The sequence below is a fragment of the Physeter macrocephalus genome, chromosome 18, assembly GCF_002837175.3.
Source record: "Physeter macrocephalus isolate SW-GA chromosome 18, ASM283717v5, whole genome shotgun sequence".
Taxonomy (NCBI): domain Eukaryota; kingdom Metazoa; phylum Chordata; class Mammalia; order Artiodactyla; family Physeteridae; genus Physeter; species Physeter macrocephalus.
In genome coordinates this window covers 78,001,641-78,022,820 of record NC_041231.1, presented here as the reverse complement: position 1 = coordinate 78,022,820, position 21,180 = coordinate 78,001,641, and the positions used below count along the sequence as shown (strand labels likewise).

Here is a 21,180-nt window from a genome sequence, read left to right as displayed (position 1 = left end):
ATTATGTTCAGCAGACTTGTTTATTTTTTTCTGTGCCCTTCTAAAGTTTAAATGGGATCCCTTCTCTCTGCACTAAAGGGAAGTAAAATAGCCCTTTCAAATCAGTGTTCTTGGAAAATGAATGTTAATTAAATACACTTTAAGAACAGAAACGTAATTTTTTTCTGGAAATATCTAATGGTTAAATCTAAGTTAAATGCTACACTGAAAATAATGCTAAGATTTTTAACAACATTTAAAAATCAGTGCCATAGTATACACACAGTGAGGTGTAATTTAACTAGTTGCCAACTTAATCCTTATCAAGTAAGTCTCAGTTTTTATACCAAGAGAAGCAGGTACTTAAGCCTTCTAAAAATCATGCCTTCTCTTCAAATTGTATTTTTTATCTAATATGCTACATTCACTTATTTATGTTATATATGTATATTATAACATAATATACTTAGGTTATGTATGTATAAATATACAGAAACATCAACATATGTAAGGTTTTTCCCCCATTGTTACTTTTTTTTTATAAAAATGGGACTATATTATATACACTTTCTTGCATCTTGTTTTTCTTGCTAAAAAATTCTTCATAGTAATTCCTTTCAGTCAACTAGTGAAACTCTACTTCATTGTTTTTTAATGACTGCAGGATGTACCATGACAGAGGGACACCATAATTTATTTACCTTTCCTCTGTTGATAAGCATTCTTTTTTCATCATTAGTTTATTTGATTAATCCTAATATATAGTCAGATTCTTTTCCTCATATTCCTGTTAGCAATAGAAGTTGTAACTCCTTTTCATTTTTGCCTGAATACTGACTGGAAGAAATAGCTCGTTTTACTTGAATTTACAATCTGATTAGTAGTAACTCTGAGCGTCTTTGTGTTGGTTGACGTTTGGATTTGATCCTCTTTAAATTACCTGTTCCTATTCTTTGTCCATTTATCTATTGGATTATTTTCTTATAAATTTCTAAAAACTTTTATTAGGTATATTACATCTCTTTAATTTACATTGCAGAATTTTTTCAAATATTCCATGAAAGTGTTTTAAATTTTTTTATAATCAATTGTGTTTATATTTTCCTTTTTGAACTTCCAGCTCTCAGTAAGGATGTCTCTCTAAAACTTAGATTGTATACATTGTGTCCTAGACCATCTTGTAAGATTTTTATTGTTTTGTTTCTTGCTGTGTAACAAACCACCTCAAAACATGGTATGGTGGGATTAAAATCAGAACTTATTTTATTGTTTCTCATGGTTCAGTGACTTGCCTTGACTGGGTGTTCCACTCCTCTTGCTTGTGGTCTCTCACGTGGTTGTGCTCTGGTGGCACCTGGAGCTAAGCCCTCTGGAGTCTTGGCCAGGATTCTTCGGAAGGCTGGACCTCTCTGCTTCACTGTGTAGACTCACTGCCTCTCCTCTCCATCTGGTCTGGTCTCTTTATATGGTCTGTCAAAAGAGTCTTACATGGTATCACCAAACTCCCAAAAGTTTGAAAGTAGAAGCTTCCACAGCTACCTGCTTACCTAGGCAGGTAAATCCTGGAGCATCGCTCCCTCTACACTCTGTCCATTAGTACGAGTTGCGGGCAGCCCAGATTCAGTGCTGGAGCAAAGTACATGAGGGCATGTGGGTATGAGGGACTTCTTTGGAGATCAGCCACCAGAATATCTACATTTTCTATGTGAGCTTCTAGCCACGCCTACAAATGTCTTCCGTACTCTTGGATTGTACATATAGTTCCCTAGGTAATCTTTCATGATTTTTATCATTTTGTCTTTTACATTTTAAGTTTTTCTTTTTTTTTAAGGTAGTAATTAAAACTGCCCAAGCAGCAAAATTTATTGGTATTGCACTACTAAGAGTAAATTTAACATGATAATGTTTTTACAGAAAGCCAATATTTGAACAATCAACTGTAAAAATGTTTTAAAATACAAAGGAAACCTTCCATCATTCAAACCGTATTTATGGTAAAAGGTTTCTCATTTCTCAACTGGTGTTTCTTACATCAAAAGCTTTCAAAAAGAGCATAACTGTTAAGACACAGGACTTTGTTCATTTTCTCAGTGGAGAGTACAGCTGGCATTTCTAGTCGACTTTGGAAGTTCAGTAATCCTGCAGACATTTGAACTCCTGGTTCATAAACATGAGTCACTGGAAATCCTTTACTTATGATAGACACACTCAATATAAGTGAAAATCAATATAAGTAAAATCCTTATCCTTTCATTAATACTGAGGGGAAAAGAGAAAACTCTTCAGTCAGAATGTAATAAACCCTGAAACACAAGAAGTAATACCACTCTAAAGGTTATCAATTCATCTAACTATAAGGTGCACCAACAAGGTTGGTTTTGGGGTTCCTTTTCTGCTTTTCCTAAATGTTTGACAATCAAAACAAGCACCAAAAACTTCATTACTACCATAGACAGAATCACTCCAATGGTTTACTTACACAGTCTTTCTCTAAACATTAAAATGCCCTAGAAGGTAAAGTAATAAAACGCTGCTATAATTAAGGTAAAAATTAAATGTTAAATCATTTTACACGAGACCAAAATTATTACTGAATAAAGTTTACAAACCTATTTAGTTATCACATTTACTCTAAAGTTCAGTTTTCTCAAGTGGAATATCATGTTTAGCGAAACCATTTCATTAATTTTTTTCTACCAGATTTTGTAGGTCCCACATTACTTGTTTAACATGTCTCAGTGTAAATATCTTCACCTTTTTCAGACTAAGACCTACTCCCAAGAAAACTGTTTTTAAGACTACGTATATTCCATGAACATTACCTAGTCTCCACAGCATCAAAGACACTTCAAATCTTGCTTTGGAAATAGGCGGGAAATATAAAGAAATCAATTCTTATTCCCTTTCCCATCCAAACTAAACTGTATGCCCTTATTTTGATGGTCACTTAAGTTAGTTAATACATGAACCATAATTCCATTTGATTAATCATTTTACTATGAAATAAGACTTTTAAATTTTCATTAAACAGGTAAAATTAAAAATCTGAGTTGTATGAGTCAATAGTTAGCAAAGACAAATTTTTTATAAAGTATTAAGCTAATAAGCAAACTTCAAAAACAATTAGAAAAAATATGTATATTGTGTGTATATATATACACACAATATATGTGTATGCAAAATAGTTCATGGTTTTATTTTCCTTCCCTATTTATTACTGAAGAAAAACAGTTTATAATATTTATAAAATGGAAGTCAGGTTAGCTGTCTCCTGTCCGAACTTTGGAATGAAATTAGCAAAAAAGTAAAATTAAAGAATCAGTTCTTTGGGCTCTCACATTTGAAATTAAAAGGTGCTTGTACAAGATCCAAACACAAACCTAAAATGACCACTAGAGACAGCGGTGCCCTGGGACAGTAGTGAAATGCACAAACTCTGCTGATATGTCTTTTGTGCTTTTCTATCAGTGCATGTCATATGTGTTAAGACATGAAGAGTACTGCTACTCTTTTGTTCCAAAAGTATTCAATATTAACATATCTAACTAACCAAACTGCTGAGGAATTGTTACTGCCTTTCTCAATTTCATTCACAGTTGAGAAGCTTTGCTTCCATTTCCTGCCATTTTAAGTTTTTAATTCATCTGAAATTTATTTTTATATATTGAAAAAGATGAAATCTTTTTTCTCTTCAGAGAGTTAGCTGTTTTTCAAACCATTGATGAAAAATTCTGTTTTCTCACTGAAATAAGCTGTCCCTTTCCTTCTGTCTTAAATCCTCATCTATTTCTCATTCTGTTCTACTTTCACACATAACCTCTTCCTTCCTTTTTATTCCTTTGCCTTTCCTTTTCTCCCTCCATCCATCACCCCTCTTTCACTGCAGCCACTTCGACTCCAACTGGGAGGTGTTCTCCTCCAAATAAACTATGTGATCCAGCGATAGAAATTGTAATTACAGATTACAATTATACGTTCAGTAAGTTTTTTAGTCATTGTTTACATTGTTTTGACTCTCAGATCACCTGACTTCTTAGCTGAGTTGTGTAGTATACCATATTTGCATTTTCTTACTTGTAATTTTTGTTTTAGTTTCCTTGAAACAATCGTCTTAACTTCTTTTTAGTTTTATATTTATCTACCAGTAATTCCTACCCAGATCTCCTCAAGTGTGTATCTCCTTTCAGTATAAATAAGAAAGGTGTGTGTCCCATAATTCCATCTTAGTTAAGGAACACCTTTCCCAGCTCCCTCCAGTCTGGTGAGTTATACATCTGTGAGTTATACATCTGCCAGCCTGGGTAGATCTACTTTCGCATCATGGGAATTTCCTTCATTCTCTGTGGGATCACTTATGTCTTACATTACTTCCTACAAGGCAGTAAATCAAGGAAAATTCTTCTTGTTTCTTGGTTTATTCCTGTGTTTTGTTGGAACACATTGTCCGTTAGCTTCCTAAGAAAGAGTCCACGGAAGGTGAATGTTTATATAGTTTGCGTGTCTTAAATTACTTTATTCCTTCACAGATTTTTGACGGTTTGCCTATGTGTGAAAACTTACAGGTTAGAAATTATTTTACCTCAGGATTTTGAAGACATTTCTCCATTATTTTCTGGTGTTAAAAGTTGTTGTTGTAATGACATTCTAATTATTTAACCTTTACATGTAACCTCGTTTTTTCCTTTCTTCTGTAAGTTTACTGTTTGTCCTCAGAATTCTGAAATTTCATAATGATACATCTAGAATGTTTTACATGACATGCACCACTCCCCCTTGTCCGCTTCTCTGATTTTAACCCTGACTGTTCTCTCCACAGCCAGACTAGCCTCCTTTCTCTTCCTCCAGCATGATCATGCATGGTCTTGTCTCAGAGCCTCTGTGCTTCCGGTTCCCCCTGCATGGATTGTTCTCCCAGATATCCGTGTGGCTCACCCCCTTATTTCTGCTCAAATGTTACACTAATAATGAGTCCTTCTCTGATCACCCTGATAAAATAACAACCCACAGCCACCCCTCCAGTACACCTTATCCTACTCACTCTTTTTATTTTGGCAAAGGGATTATTATGACATCTTAATTTATTTATTATTCGTCTCCTGACCACTAAAATATAAGCTCCATGACAGTGTGGACTTTGTCTGTTTTGTTCAGTGTTGTCTATTTTGTTCAATGTTGTATTGCTTAGAATCGTGCCTGGTTCTCAGTAGAAATTTGTGAATGAATAAGTGAATGTGACTTGGTGTGCCCTTTTACATCCATCGTGTTGAGCAATTAGTAGATTCAGTTTGGAATCTTATGTTCTTCAGTTCTGGGAAGTTCTCGTGAATTATTTCTTCACCTCCTTTTTCTCTTCCAGACTTCTGTTTCAGGATGGTAGACCTGGATTAATCCTCTAATTTTTCATTTCTTGTCTTAGTTACTTATACTATATACTAGGTTAAGTGTGTTGGAGAAGTAAAAATGCAAAGTGAGTTTTCTACTTACGATTATTTTTTAATCTATAGTAATTACTTATATTTATTTACCAAGTGGCATTATCACAGAAGTAAATTGTTTGGGGTGGTTTTTCGTTTCTAATTCATAGCTATGACTGTGGCAATACATATGTAAAAAAAATTATTTAAACAAATACATGCCATAAATATTGATAGGGGCAGGGGAAACACCAGAATCTATAAGTATATGACACCTGAATCCAATTAGTTGGTGAAAATTCCCCTTCCATCCTCCACCCTTACCTATAAAGGGGCAGAGAGAAGAGCTTCTAGTCAAGTTCTGTGCTAGTCGTTTTCACATTAACTCCTACATACATCCTTTTGGGAAGAAAATGACTAAGGTACAGTAGGAATGAATATTTCTTGAGAATTTGATATGAGAAATGGTACCAGCCACTTTGCATATATAATTTAATATAGTCCTTACACAATCCTGAAATATAAATGTCATCACATCCATATTAAAAATGGGAAATTGCAGGTAAGACACATTAATAGACTTAGCACGAGGTCACACAATCAGTATCAGATCTGAAACATCAACTGGTAACTTTGATTTTAAAGTTTTTATTTTATTGAAGTATAGTTGACTTACAATATTATATTATTAGTTTTAGGTATACAACATAGTAATTTGATATTTTTATAGATTATATGCCATACAAAGTTATTATAAAATATTGACTGTATTCCCTGTGCTGTACATTACGTTCTTGTAACTTTGAATTTTATATCTAGTAGTTTGTATCACGTAATCCCATTCACCTATTTTGCCCCTCCCCCCAACATTCTCCCCTCTGGTAACCACTAGTTTGACCTCTGTATTTGTGAGTCTCTTTCTGTTTTGTTATAATTGTCTTAATAGCATGTTAAGACTTCTGAAATAATTGCTATGTGTCTAAGAGTAGATCTGTATGGGCCATATGAAAAATTCTTTTCCTACTCCAAAAAACAAAACACGCTTACACAAAAATATTTACAGAAACTTATCAGAGACTTTAAAAACTCCATTAAATCTGTATTGAACTGCTAATTCTAAGTCCTGAAAAGTGCTACATGTTGACTGGTCGAGTTACTGAATTTTATGTATTTAAATATTATTTTATATAAGGATACTATTAAGTATAGTTTACATGAGGAAAATGGAAAAGTTAGCTGTCTACTAGCTGTGGGATACAGTGGAAACAGAGAGTTGGTATAATCCCATCTTAGTCATTTTAATGCTCTGAGCTGCTGATTCCTTATCTATAACAAATCTATAAAATACTAATATCGCTTAACCTGTAAGATTTTTGTGAAGATTAAAAAAACTAACGATTTTTAAAATATGTAAAAAATGTCAGACATCTTGTAGTGTATTCAATAAATGCTAGTTTATGTTCTTGTTACTCTTAGTATTGGTGCTATCCTTTCTAAAATTAAGTATTGAAATCTGTAATTACAATTTCTATCGCTGGATCACATAGTTTATTTGGAGTAGAACACCTCCCACCCATTTCTATATTTAAGTTGTCTGAACAGAAATATTTTTGGAATGGGATGAAAAACATTCTGCTTTAGGTGTTTGGGGGAAAAGTGGCCCTAGTAAGGTTATCCTTGATAAATCTGAAGACTCACGTGATAGTGGATATCTCATGTTTGTCCCTCTAGATCCACTATTCACCCTTCCTCCTTTTCTGTAACCTGGGAGGCTCATCTCTTTTAATCTGCTTGCCCTCTCACTTCTGATTCAGTGTGGCCAGTGGGAGACGCCAGCAGGAGACCTGAGAGTGGTATGAATGTAAGGCCAAGGTTGCTTGTGTCCCTGTCAGGTGACTTTTCCAGCTTCTAGGTTCATAGGACAACTGCCTTTCCCTTAACCCTCTAAGCCTAATTTAACAGTGGTTTCCTGTTGTTGTTAGATCCAGGAGGATACCACACTATCCCTTGGAATTTCCCAAAACCCTCCCCTCATCTTTGTAAATAGTTTCTGTTTCAGCTCTTCCTCCAGCTACCCGGTTTAACTATGCTTTTTCCTTCCAAACCCCTGACTGATAAACATCAAATAACTATCAACAATCCCATGTGGGTCATCCCCAAAGATGCCCCAGACACACATACATTAGCTGAGACTCAGCCAGATAAATTCTAAAAGTTGAGGTTTTCTCTAAATCCTGATTAGAGAGTAGGAGGCACAATTTGATTTGCCTTTAGGCTGGAAATTAATCATGGCTGATATCTTAACTGAACTAACTCCAATGGAGTCAGGATATTTTTTTTAGACATTTTAGATAATTTGTAGCAATGTCTTGGGACTCTTTTCAGATTAATAACTTTAATGTAGTGTGTGGCTTCCTTGTGGAACATTTGCAAAGGTGTTAGCTGATTGACTCTTCACCACAGTATACAAGTTATGGTACTTATTTCCCAATTCTTTGATTTTCAGCATTAACTTGTTTAACTTATTTTAAATAAAAATTTTGTAATATATGCTATTATTTATCATGCATCTTTACTAAAAAATAAGCACAGTCTATAAAATCTATGAGATTAGGAACCATGCTTTGATTTTTTTTTCTTGTTGTTTGCTTGCTTGCTTTGCTTCTGACCAGTTCCAAGCCCAGTGGTTGGCCTATACTAGGTGCTCAATAAATATGTATTGAACAGACCAAGGGCCAGTGTTCAATTAAAAGTGATAGATTTTTAACCTCCATGCTTACTTATTTCATTTTTGCCTCACCTACACGACTACAGTTTGAAAGGCTGCCCTTGCCCTTCCGTGGCTTCTCTTTTTGTAATATCACTGCCCTACAAATCCACAGAAGGAAATAAAAGACTAATATTGGTGGGGCAGATAATTATGTTTTAGGCATTATCTTTTCTGTGTTCATTTTTTCTTCCTCACTTGTTCTTTTTAACATCCCTGTTAAAGGATGTTAAAAGATAACTGTTATTTTTCTGGGATTTGTTTGTTTGTTTTGGTTAGCACAGTCTCAGTTATGTTTACTTATTGGCCACATTCCCACAGAGCTCGGACGAGGATCAGCAGTCCTCAGCCTTCTTCCTCCAGTCCCTGTGCCAATTGCCACGCACCAGTCATGCCGCTTCTTGTTTTACGTGGCTTTTGCCAAATTGCTTAACTACCGACTCACTTTTTTCTAACACGTTTTAATAGAGAGTTTGCATTCTGGAAGGGAAGCCTTTATCTCGTAAAAAGATCTTTACAAAATAAGGTGATAATAGTAAGCTGACTGAAGTCATATAAGGTCCCCAGGAAGCACAATGGAAAGGGGATGATGAGGTCTGTGCTTGAGTTAGAGGAGATCTCAGAGGCTGTGGCACCTACCTTGCATTTTTTTGTTAACATCTTTATTGGAGTATAATTGCTTTACGGTGGTTTGTTAGTTTCTGCTGCATGACAAAGTGAATCAGCTATACATATACATATATCCCCATATATCCTCCCTCTTGCATCTCCCTCCCTCCCACCCTCCCTATCCCACCCCTCTAGGTGGTCACAAAGCACCGAGCTGATCTCCCTGTGCTGTGGCAGCTGCTTCCCACTAGCTATCTATTTTACGTTTGGTAGCGTATATATGTCCACGCCACTCTCTCACGTCGTCCCAGCTTACCCTTCGCCCTCCCCATGTCCTCAAGTCCATTCTCTACAAATGTGTCTTTATTCCTGTCCTGCCCCTAGGTTCTTCATAACCATTTTTTTTTTTAGATTCCATATATATGTGTTAGCATACAGTATTTGTTTTTCCCTTCTGACTTACTTCACTATGTATGGTATGACAGACTCTAGGTCCATCCACCTCACTACAAATAACTCAGTTTCCTTTCTTTTTATGGCTGAGTAATATTCCATTGTATATATGTGCCACATCTTCTTTATCCATTCATCTCTCGATGGACACGTAGGTTGCTTCCATGTCCTGGCTATTGTAAATAGAGCTGCAGTGAACATTGTGGTACATGACTCTTTTTGAATTATGGTTTTCTCAGGGTATATGCCCAGTAGTGGGATTGCTGGGTTGTATCTACCTTGCATTTTTGAAGGACATAGGGTTCTATTTTCTCTATGTTGTCTGCTTTCTTAGGATGTGACTGTATGAATATTGTTGGAAAGTTGTACCCTTTTATGTCTGATGTGAATGAATCTTTTAAGAATATCTTGGTTTGGGTTTTAATAGCAAATCTAAAATTTTCTCTGCCTACCAAATTATCGGTAAATTTTTTTTCTTTTCTTATGTCAACTGCTATTCCACCTTATTCATCCCCACGCAGTATCTTATGCTGGCAGACTGCTTGGTAGCTCTCCAAGTGCCTGCCCCACATCATTTCATCTCATCTTCACAGTGACCTATAAGTGTAACAAGATCTGTACTATATCACCTTCTTGAGCCCATTTTAATAAATAACCTTTTTAATTCTTGAGTGGAATATGGGAGTGACGTCTGAGCCTCGGAAACCTGATTCTCATTTAGTTTTACATATACTACAGCTAATTTGATAAATACTATATACAACATTGATTGGTTTGCCTGTGTAAGCAGTGTTTGGATACAAAATTTGAATAAGGGCTACTTTCTCTGACAGACTAAGGGGGAAGTATATACAAATTACCTCTGCTCATCATGTGATAAAAGCATAGGGCACAGTGGAAATGGATAGAGATCAGTGTCTTCTATGCATTAGTAACTGCACTACTTTAATCCCATTTTGCAACTGTCTTTGGCTTTCATATGTATCTGGAACTATTGGATAGGATACTGGAATAGTTAACTATATCACCTGTGCCACACTCATACAGATAGTTGGATTGGTTGCCATTTCCACTGGTATAACTAAGAGGATCCTTTGAAAATTGACTCCCATCTGCCTCTCACCAAGTTGTACGATTTCTCCTTGCATTCTTCTTTTTTATTTCTTCTCTCATTGATGCAAGTGCTTAATTATGGAGCCAAAAGTAAAGTACACCTAGGTTTAAATACTAAAATCAGAAAGGGAAAGCCAAAAGGCTTTTCATTGTTTACATCTGTTCAGTTCCCACTTGAAGAACTTGAGGATGAGAAAGATCAGCTATTCTGTTCAAAAGTATAGCTTCAAAAATGTATGCACACTAACACATGCATTGTATTTCATGGTGAGTTGATTCCACAAGAGAATTTATTAGAGAAGCTATTAGTTCTCTATCAAAAGAAGTCCGTATAGTTTTCCCCGTTAAATTTAGGTAGAGTTACTTTCTTAAAACTTGTAAGAAAGTGGTTCTAGTGATATATACACATGTGTATATGAGTGTGTATATACATACAAATAATATATGTGTGTATATATGTGTGTGTGTATATATATATATACACACACACATACATATAACTTGTCCACACAAATTATTTACATTATGGTAAAATCATAAGTGCTAAGTAATAGTCCAGTAGTAGCCTAGAAGTTATAAACTTTTTTATGATGACCCTGAAATTTAATTTCTCATTTCTAAATAAATGTAGATAGCCTTTATTCAGGGCTTACTATATGCCGCATGATATAATCTCACTTAAACATCAAACTGTAGGCATTTTTAAAAATTTTATGAGAGGAAAGAAGTTAAGATGGTTTTGGAAACTTTTTTAAAGTAATGATTTTTTAAAGCTTCTTTATTAAACTACTTGTGAAATCAATTTGTATAGTGCCTTACATGGAGATAATCTGTTGAGTTAGTTAGATCTTAAAATGGAGGCAGTAATCTAAATTCTCTGGAACTCTCTTCAGGATACACAGTACTGACAGAGAAAACCAAACTTTAACTAAGTTTCATAGCAGACCCTTGTCCTCCTTGTGCATGGATGAGGTTCTGAGACCCAGCATGGGTGCAGTTCTAAAATTCTAAAGTTGGCACTTTATCCATATGTTTTCTCAACAAAAAGACAAAATTATAAAATTGCTTTTGTCAAAATAAGGGTGATAGTAGCAGAGATAAAATTAGAAATCAGTTTTCCTCATGCCTCATGATTATTCTTTAACATTATTCTTTCCATTTGGTAATTTTTCCAGTCATTACATTGGTCTGTGTGTGGTCTGGTGTAATTCAGCGCTTTTAATACCCTGATCTAAACATGAAGATTTAGGACAAGACCTGTGTTTATTCCTAAACATTCTAGGGTGAAATGAAACCAGGTTATCATGTGAAAAATTAGGTAGCGTTCTGAAGAAAAGTAATTAACTGAGTCTTATCTTTGTTATTTTTTTGTCCTTTGGAGAAATAAGTAATGGCTACAGTTGTTTTGGTAGATGCCTTTTTAGAAGTGTGAACAGGGTTTCCCTGGTGGCTCAGTGGTTGAGAGTCCGCCTGCCGATGCAGGGGACATGGGTTCGTGCCCCGGTCCGGGAAGATCCCACATGCCGCGGAGCGGCAAAAAAAAAAAAAAAAGAAGTGTGAACAGAAGGGAACATGGAGGGAGGCACAAAGATGCCAAGAAATAAGCAGAGAAAAAAAAGAGACATTATTAATTGTAGATAAAGAAAGTATACGTTTTGTAGGCTACCAGAAATTATCCTTCTAAAATTTTAAGAAGTGCAAATGAAATGTACATATTTGTACATGTAAACTGTCGTTTTTCAGTTATTGACTAACGGAAAGATAGCTGTATATAACATTGAACAAATTGAAGATCTGCTACCATCTTTGTACAATTTTAATTGTATTTTAGTTTAAATAGTTAAGTAGTAGTTTAGTTTTAATAGTTAAATAGTAAATAAATTTTAAATAGTGTTAACTGTAGTTAGTTAATAGCATAGTATTTATAGTATAGTATAGTATTTAAGGTATAGTATATAGTATAATATTTAAATTATAGTCTAGTTTATTATTTTAATTTCAACCTTAAAAAATTTTCAAAATATCCTTTTGCTTTAAAACGTGATGTGTTTAGACTTGAAAATTGCTTATGAATAACTTATATGCAAAATAGTTTAAAAGAAAACTTTCAAATGGTTGTTGTTCTCCCACTTTCACATTTAAATAAGAATAACCAAAGAATTAGTTTCTTGTCAGTGTTGCTGTTCTCACTGAACATGTTTTAAGCATTGCAGGCTTATATTGCTTGTGTCTTGGTCATTCTTTAAAATGCATATATAAATAAATATGAATTATTTGAGTCATGAGATACTGATAATTATAGCCTTATCATATTTTTAAAAACTTGACTAACTGTGTTTGACTTACTATTCAAAAAAGAAGAGTTAAAATGAAATTCTAAAACGTTAGGCACATCTTTTATCAATTTATATACTTGTTTATGTTTCAAATGTCTAAGACAGTGGAAGACTAGTTACCAAAAAGAATAAGGAGATCATATGATAGGAAAAGACTAAGTCAAATATCTTACATTTATAGTATTCTGAATGTTGACTGTATTTAGTTACAAATCTCTTTCCTTTCAAACATTTGCTGAGTTCTCAATCCTTAAGCTGTGTCTGCATGAAACAACTGACTTGAATGTTTTGATCCAAACCTTTTTTTTTTTGGCAACCATTTATTTGCCAGCAATGAAAATGTTTTGAAAGGCAAATAAATGTTTTTGTGGGTAGATTTTCTATGCAATGTAAAACTTCATTAAGCCTTACATACCTTCCTGTATTCCGAATAAGAAATTAATCTTGGAGAGAAAGATGAATGGCTTGATGTTAAGCATTTATTAATTAGTACCAGTTTTGGGTACCTGGACATCTCTCATAGGTTTGTTGTGAGGGTTAAATGAGATGATATATAGAAGGCAGGAAGCATAGGATAGTACATTCAGTAAATGTCAGCACACAAAAAGGAGCAACAGCTTCTGTTTAAACATAGGTGATACATTGCTTATCTCCAAACCTTCTCAAAACCCTACTAAATGAGAGCAAAATCATTTTTAAAAGCATAAATCTATGAAGATCAATAAAATGGGAGATTAAATAGCAGATGAGACATACCAAATAATTATGGAAGTTTAAATTGGATAGAAATGCTTAAAGGTTTAACAGATGTGAGAAAAATGAAACCTTGGAACCTAGAAAAAAATCAGCATTCAAGATACCTCTGAAGAAACAGGAGCACTGGTAGAAAGTAAAGGAGCAGTTTTATTCCAGTGCCCTATCACAACCACATAGGCAGTCAACTACCTCTTTGCCATTCTGACAAAACAATGTAGGTTTATCTCTGGAGAGGTTGAATAGAAAGAACTCCGGTATTAGAGATCCCAGGCACAAAGACCACTGGGATTTGATTAATAGATATTCTGAAAAAAACCCAGAAAACAGAAGGAAGGAAATTTTCAGAGTAATCCCAGAAAATTTCCCGGACTTGCAGGACAGGAATATATAGGTTACAGTATCTGTGTGAATACCAGGAAAATATATGAAGGAAGAGCCTCACCAAGGCATAGCACTGTGAAATTTTAAAATTTCAGGTATAAAGAGAACAGTAGTAAAAGTTTCTCATGGGGGTGGGGGTGGGCAGTGGGGGGGAAGTCACCTAAAGGCTTAGGAATCAAAAAAAAAAAAGCACCTGACTTCTCAACAACAACATTTTAAGCTAGAAGACAGTGGAGCAATGTCTTTAAATTTCTGAAAGAAAATGATTTTTAATCTCAAATCCTATATCTAGGTAGATTATAAATTGAATATAAGGGTGGCATAAATGAATTTTCAGACATACAGGATCTTTAAAACTTTATTTTCCATGCACCCTTTCTCAGGAACCTATCAGAGGTATTTTTCAGCTGCAGCCCACCACTGGAGGAAGGAGATAGATACTGCAGTTTGAATTCATTTTACTTATCTGCCTGTTTAAAAAAATTGGTCAGTATTCTTCAGAGGAGCATAGCAGAATCCAGAGTCCTTACAATGTATCATTTATAATATCTCAGATAAAATCACAGATTATCCTTCAAATATGAAGTAACAGGGAAGCATGACTCATAGCCAAGAGAAAAGACAAAATGGTGACTGACTCTAAGGTGACCCAGGTACTGAAATGGCAGACAGGGATTTTATAAAGCAGCTATTATAGCTATGCTCAAAAACAAAAAAGAGAAACCTCCAGGGAATGTGCTCTACCAAAATAAAGGAAGTAAATTAAGAACAAAATGGGATCAAGAAAACAAAAATCCAAAATGTAATCGTTGAAGGGAGTCTGGCAGACTCCGGATGACTCTCTGAGGAAAAACAAAAGCAATGAAATTGAAAGAAATCCTTACATGTTTCAAATCTTTTAAATAATGTAGATGAAATAGTGTTAGATTCACAATAAATTAAGCAAAAAAAGAAAAGGAAATTCTGAACTACAAAAAATTTTTTTTTAATTTATAAAAAGAAATTTGATCATGGTGGCCAAGCTGTAACAGTGTTTATGCAGTCATAATAATATAAACACTAGATATTAATTTAACAAAAAGTTACATTTTTAAAATAATATCAAGAGGGGAGGAAGGAGATGGTAAATATGAGACATCTGTGAACACTAAATCTTCATCTTCCGTAGTAAAAAGTCAATCGATAGTATTTAAAGCTGAAATATAAAACAGCCTTGTAAGCGTATTTCAAATGTGGAGGTAAATAACAGAAGAACAAGCTAAAAAAGTTGAAAGTATTTTCCTTTGGAAGTAGAATTACAGATTGGAAAGAAGTATGACTAGGTATTTCTGTCTGTCATTATAAAACTTAGAGTATTATTTGACTTTTAATGTTATATACATTTTAACTTAGATAATAATTTTAAAATTAGAATTAAATATTTATAATGCACATAGAACAGTTCCTGTACTGCCTAAGAGCAAATTAGGTGCTTAATAAATTATTAGTACTAAGATTTTTTATTAACTCTCCTTCTAGTCATTAAAATCATTGCTTATCCATTTCAAATGGAAAAGAATACATAAGCCTACAAATCTAGGGAAGTTATTTGAAGTATCTGAAGTTATGTTGTTACTTAGTGGCCAGAACTGGAGTCCAGCTTTCCTATCTCTTAATTCTTTCAGTCACAACATGAAGGATTCAGAGAGGATCTTTGAGGTTATCCGTGGCGGACAAATATGGTTGCAAGCAGAGCTGTTCTTTCCTAGCATAACCTCATATCTGGCCCGATAACTAGTGTGTGATAGACAAATGGATAGAAAGACAAATAAATCTTAGGCCAAGTGATGACCTACCCTAAGATTTTGCCTCTTCATCACATAGCCTTTAACAATTCCTATATGTACTATGTGTTCGTTTACTATTTATTCTCAGAAAGGAAGGATCCAGAGATTTAGCCAGAATCCAAAAGAAAGAGGTGCAATAGAAGTGTGGTTAAAATGAAACACCTTCAGGATGCTAATGATTGTGAAATCATTGAGTTGATTTTGCTGTACTTTTGAAACCTTTTAGAACTTTAGAGAAATCTTTCTGCTGAATTTACATGGGTCCCAGCCAATTGCGGGGGTTATTGACTTCATCTAGCTCAATTTATTTATAGTATAGATGGGAAAACTGAAAACAGTCAAGGGGAAATGGATTGCCAACATTTACCAAACATTTATAAACTGCCTGTTGGGGGAATGGTGGTCCTGGACCTAAAGATATTATTCAGAAGGAAGTTGGGAGGTGAGAGCATTAGGAAACTAACTGGTTGAGGAAGATGAAGAAGAAACTTGTTCACAAGTACAATTAAGATACTGTAAACTGAGCATGTAAGTTCCATGCCTAGGTTAGGTAATGAACACTATTGTATGAAGATAATCATAGATCTTTTATATTTTTTGGAAAATTATTTTGAAGTCTGTATTTTAAAGGAGAAAGTGCTGCATCCCATAAAGAATCAAGAATTTCTCATAATTCGAGTATAGTACTATAGTAGGATTCTCCAGAAAAACGGAACCAATAGGATACGTGTGTGTGTGTGTGTACACAGATAGATAGATTTATTATAAGGAACTGGCTCGCATGGCTTTGGAGGCTGAGAATCCCAAGTTCTGTAGTTGGCAAGCCAGAGACTCAGGAGAGACAGAATGTAGTTCGAGCCCAAATCCAAAAACCTGAGAACCAAGAGACGGTTTAGTCCAAGTCAAAAGGCTGGAAAGGTCTGTGTCCCAGTTCAAGGCAGTCAGGCAGAAGGACTTCCCTCTTATTCAGCCTTTTTGTTCCATTCACCTCTTCAACTGATTGGTTGAGGCCCACTGACGTTAGCAGGGGCTGGTGGTGGGGAGCGGCAATCTGCTTTACTCAGCCTAGGGATTCAAATCTTAATCTCATCCAGAAATACCTTCACAGTCACACTGAGAATTAACATTTGACCAAATGTCTGGGCACCCTGTAACCCAGTCAAGTTGACATATAAAATTAACTGTCACAAGTACACAAAGGCTTAAGATAGAACTGAAATTATTGGAGCTTAGATGTAGAATAATGACAGAAAAACAAGAAATATAATGAAGAGAATGAAGGTATATGGAAAAAAATCTGTGAGTCAGTCAGTCTTTAAAGACTGCACTGAAGTCAATAGCACTCAATTATCATAGATCCTGGAACAAGAATTGTGGACCTTATATTTGAGGAAGATCATGTTAACACTTAATCTAGGGTACATCACCACTTGGAGACATTGAAATTTAGAAAGCAGTAAGCAAAAAGCCCCAGAGGCCTACATTCAGATGAATACTGTGGAAGTAGAAAGCAAATTCAAGACCCTGAGCCAATTAAAACAACAAAATCAATAGAAGTTGGTGAAAATAAAATAGAGAAAAAAAAAAATTGTTCGATTGTTAGTGTCATTGATAGAAATGAGAAATTGAGAAGAGATTTATTTGTGGGCTCAAAGATGTAAAGTTTAAAGTGTACCTTTTATGCTCAACCTGCAAATAAAGTATCATAAAGTATTTAAAATGCAAACATGATGAGTGTTAATATGCTAGGGGAAATTTTTTTCTTTGAAACAGTTGTCTTAAGTATAATATTTTTAATTTACTTTGAAAATAGAAATAATATTTATCAGAAACAAATCAATGCTGTAAAAGAGTTCCTGTTGTAGAATAATGCTTTTAGCAAAATATTTTACTAAGTTACAAATAAATCTCTATAAAGTTACTATCACCATACCTTTATCCATATAGTTAAGAAAATTTGTATACCCATTCAACCAGTAATTGGTCTTAAAGGATTCCTCTGCTCTGTCAATTCTTGCATATTTTATAAATGCAGTTAAATGTATACTACTTTCATTGTAATAAAAAAAATCATAAAATGTACTATCATTTCATGTCATTTTAGTTACTGCCAGAAATACTTGACTTGCTGCAGTGAATAATGAAGTGTAACTTCCATTTATTTTCAGGGATTAAAAAAATTGAGGGATTTCTTACAATCTATTGATAGAATCAACTTTTTTTTTTTTGAACACTGAAGGTATTAGAAATATTTCTTGATTTTGGTTTCCTGGTTCTAGTATTGTTTTCACGCTGAGTGCACCGCTCCTGAGCTCAGCCTCCTGTGGAACTGGACTGCCAAGCTGCTAACTTGCTTTTTAAGCTTACGTTGTTAAAGAGAAGTTTCTTTAGTCTTTTTGGTAATTGTAGACAAAAGTTCTAGAAGTTAGCCAGTGGGCAATACACACTTTAGTGTGATCACTGTAATTAGTTAAGAAGCTTGCCCTCCTCACTTTGTAGCGAAGAGGAGGTGAGAGTGTGGAGGAGGTGATTTTGGAGTGTGGGACACGTTGGGGCCAGATGGGCTTGCGGTGCAGTAACACAATGATAACTTTCAGCCCTGAGGACTCACTACGTGGGAGTCCAAGGCATACTGGAGAGTGCCAGCAGTACCAGTGCTAGTGAGGGTACTAGGTTGGGTGAAGGAAATTAGTAAATAAGGTAGATGAAAGCTAAAGATAAAGTTTTCCTGCTAATTATGACAACATAACTGTGACATAAATTCCAGATCTCTACAATAGTTGTGTACTGGTTTCGAAAAGGTGTTTTAAAATGGCTAACTCTTCTATGTGTTTATTTTCCATTTCCTTCTTTTTTTTCCTGCTGAATGTGTTTATACACTGACATTTTGGAGAGTGTTATAAATACAGATTATTTACATGTATTGTGGATAAACAGTTGATTTATTGGGAAGACAATTTAGGGAGGTATACTTATCCTGGTCCTTTCTTAACATGAGTAAAATTACTTATATCTGTATAGTATTTTAGAGTTTTCAGATCATCACCATCCTCCATTTAAGAAAATAAAAAGTTACTTGACAGTGCGGCCTCCTGGTTCTCTGTGTCCAGACAAATGGATACTGAGCCCATATTCTTCTCCACATTGATTATGTGTATTTTATTCTGTCATAGAAATGTTTTTGTTTGAAAAAACACATGTACACATATTTCCCTGACATTCTTCCAGTTTTTAGAAAAATATGTTCACATTTTTCCCACTGAAAACTTAGTTTCTTTCTGGGTAGATATATCATCTTTTTAAAAACCTTTCCCCCAAGATTTCTTTTTAAATGGTTCACAGTTAAATTTAAATTTCTATATTTAGGTAGAATTATGTTTATATACCAACCACCAGTATCCAGGAAATTCAGTGGTAAGGCTGACACATAGGGAGTTTATAGTCTATTTTGTAGTCTGTGTATTTAGACAAGGTTTGAAGCTTACTTAGCAAAATCTCTTGACCATTCAGAATTTCTTTAGTACAAATGCACTATTTGATTTCTTATACTTGTTAAGATAACAGTGTGTCATTTTTTAAAGATTAGTTCTTAGGAATATGTGTTAGATTTATTCCTTTCAAAGAAAGATGCATTCAGGAACAGCTTTTATATGTAAATATTTTTATAATATTGGATAGAGTTGGTCTGGTGCAATCACCATGGTTTGATCAAATTTGGAAGAAGTTACAGGCACATTTTTGTAGTGTTTTCTCCAGCATCTTTATTTTTTTCAGCTGGATGTATTTTATGTTCCTTCTAACTAATCAAAATAAGAAACTGATTTTGCCTGTGCCAAAAAATAGAACTATCATTTTTCACATTCTTTTATTTTCCAGGTCATTTTCAAGTAAGATTGTGTTTCTAGGACTTCTGAATCCCAGAAAACTCTCAACTTTGTAGATATAAGCGCCCAGATGAACATTTCAGGGGGAATCTAACTTTTCATGCAGTATGTTTTGTGTTGTGCATTCCAGATACAGTTAACTTTTTGTGTGTATGTGATTAGTGTGGAAAGAAATTAATGCAGTCCAGTATTATGATTTATGGACTGAATCCTTTGCCCACTGAAGACTTGCCAAAACTAAAACTATTTTTTTTCCTTTGGATATTAGAAACAGCTACTGTTTTTGTTGATCTTTTAAAGTTCTGAATGGGCCTATTTCAAATCATACCAGCATGGGAGCTCAGATTAATAATATACTTATTCAACTAGTGATACTGAGTGAAACCATTGCTCACATGGATATGAGGATAAAATTTCATAAAATTATTTTCAGGTGCATTAATGCATTTCTGGAAGCTGCATATGATTTTTCTTTTGCATGAAAGAAGTCAAGGATTTCTCTTTATTGTATCAGTTACAGGTGGGCGTATAAGTTAATTTAATTGCATTTTTTTATACCTTAAAACATAAGACATTTTGCTTTTAAAAGCAGTACTGTGATTGCTGGATTATTCCCAAAGGTTTTTAACTCTTAGAATGTTTATCTCTCTTGAGACATCATGACTATAGTATATTTAATTTAGATTATTGAGAAAAATTTCCTTTGTTGTTAGTTACAGCAAGCTGCTGAAGTTTCTCAGCTTCGGGGAGCAAGGGTAATCTCTGCTGAAGATCTTCTGTTTTTGATACGCAAAGATAAGGTAATATAAAATAATTTCATCGTATTGAAATGCCAAGCTTGGTGATTAATTACACTTATGTAAGGAAGCTACCCTTGTTTTATAGCTTTCACATTGTAATCATAACTGCTGAACTGATATTTGAGTTCTCATAGTTTGCATAACAAAATGGTTTACTACAAAAGAATTTATTTTTTATTTTTACATGGACAAGGGCACTTATGTAAAAGTATGCTGACAACCAATTCTCACTTATCCTTGAATATATATTTAGACATTTTCATTGCTACATAATGTTCACTAGATATTGACCAGGCGCTTTGTTCTGGTAACAGGGATATAACTAAGTGGCATATTTATTTTTCTTCTAATTTTATACAGGCTTTCATAGTATAGTTTTTTCACTTGAAATACAGAGTTTTTTCTGTGATACTGGTTAAAAGGGAAAAAACAAATCAATCAAGATGAATATTGTATAAGATAAATATATACCATAATATCTAGGTTTTTTAATAGTTAAAGATCTATCTTTCTTACTCTTTGAATTCTGGCATTAAAATATTTATGCTGGTATTTACATGTATAATTTTGTCATAGCTATCTTCCAAGAGTAGCTAGTTTGAAAATATTTTGTGACATTTTGCATGTTTTTAATAAAATTTTCATCAGAAAGTTACATGTGGAAAAACTAACTGAATAACCACAGCACGTTATGGTAGACTCTAACCCAAGTGAGCACGCAGTGCTTAGTTCCTAATGTTCCATCTTTCATTTCTCCATTGTTTTCCCCTGGCATTTTAATTACATTTACCCATTTTTGTATGTTTGTGGCTCTGGTTTTTATCAGAAGGCATCCCATCTGACCTTCTGGATATCCTGGTTA

At 34.3% G+C, this 21,180-nt stretch overlaps 1 protein-coding gene across 1 annotated transcript in view; it reads left to right on the top strand.

Moving 5' to 3' along the window:
* Positions 1-21,180, top strand: part of SUPT3H (SPT3 homolog, SAGA and STAGA complex component) — a 441,307-nt gene that overhangs the window by 272,666 nt on the left and 147,461 nt on the right. The window contains exon 4 of the mRNA XM_055080057.1: positions 20,256-20,318. Coding sequence (XP_054936032.1) covers positions 20,256-20,318 — 63 coding nt within the window. The remainder of the gene's footprint in view (positions 1-20,255; positions 20,319-21,180) is intronic.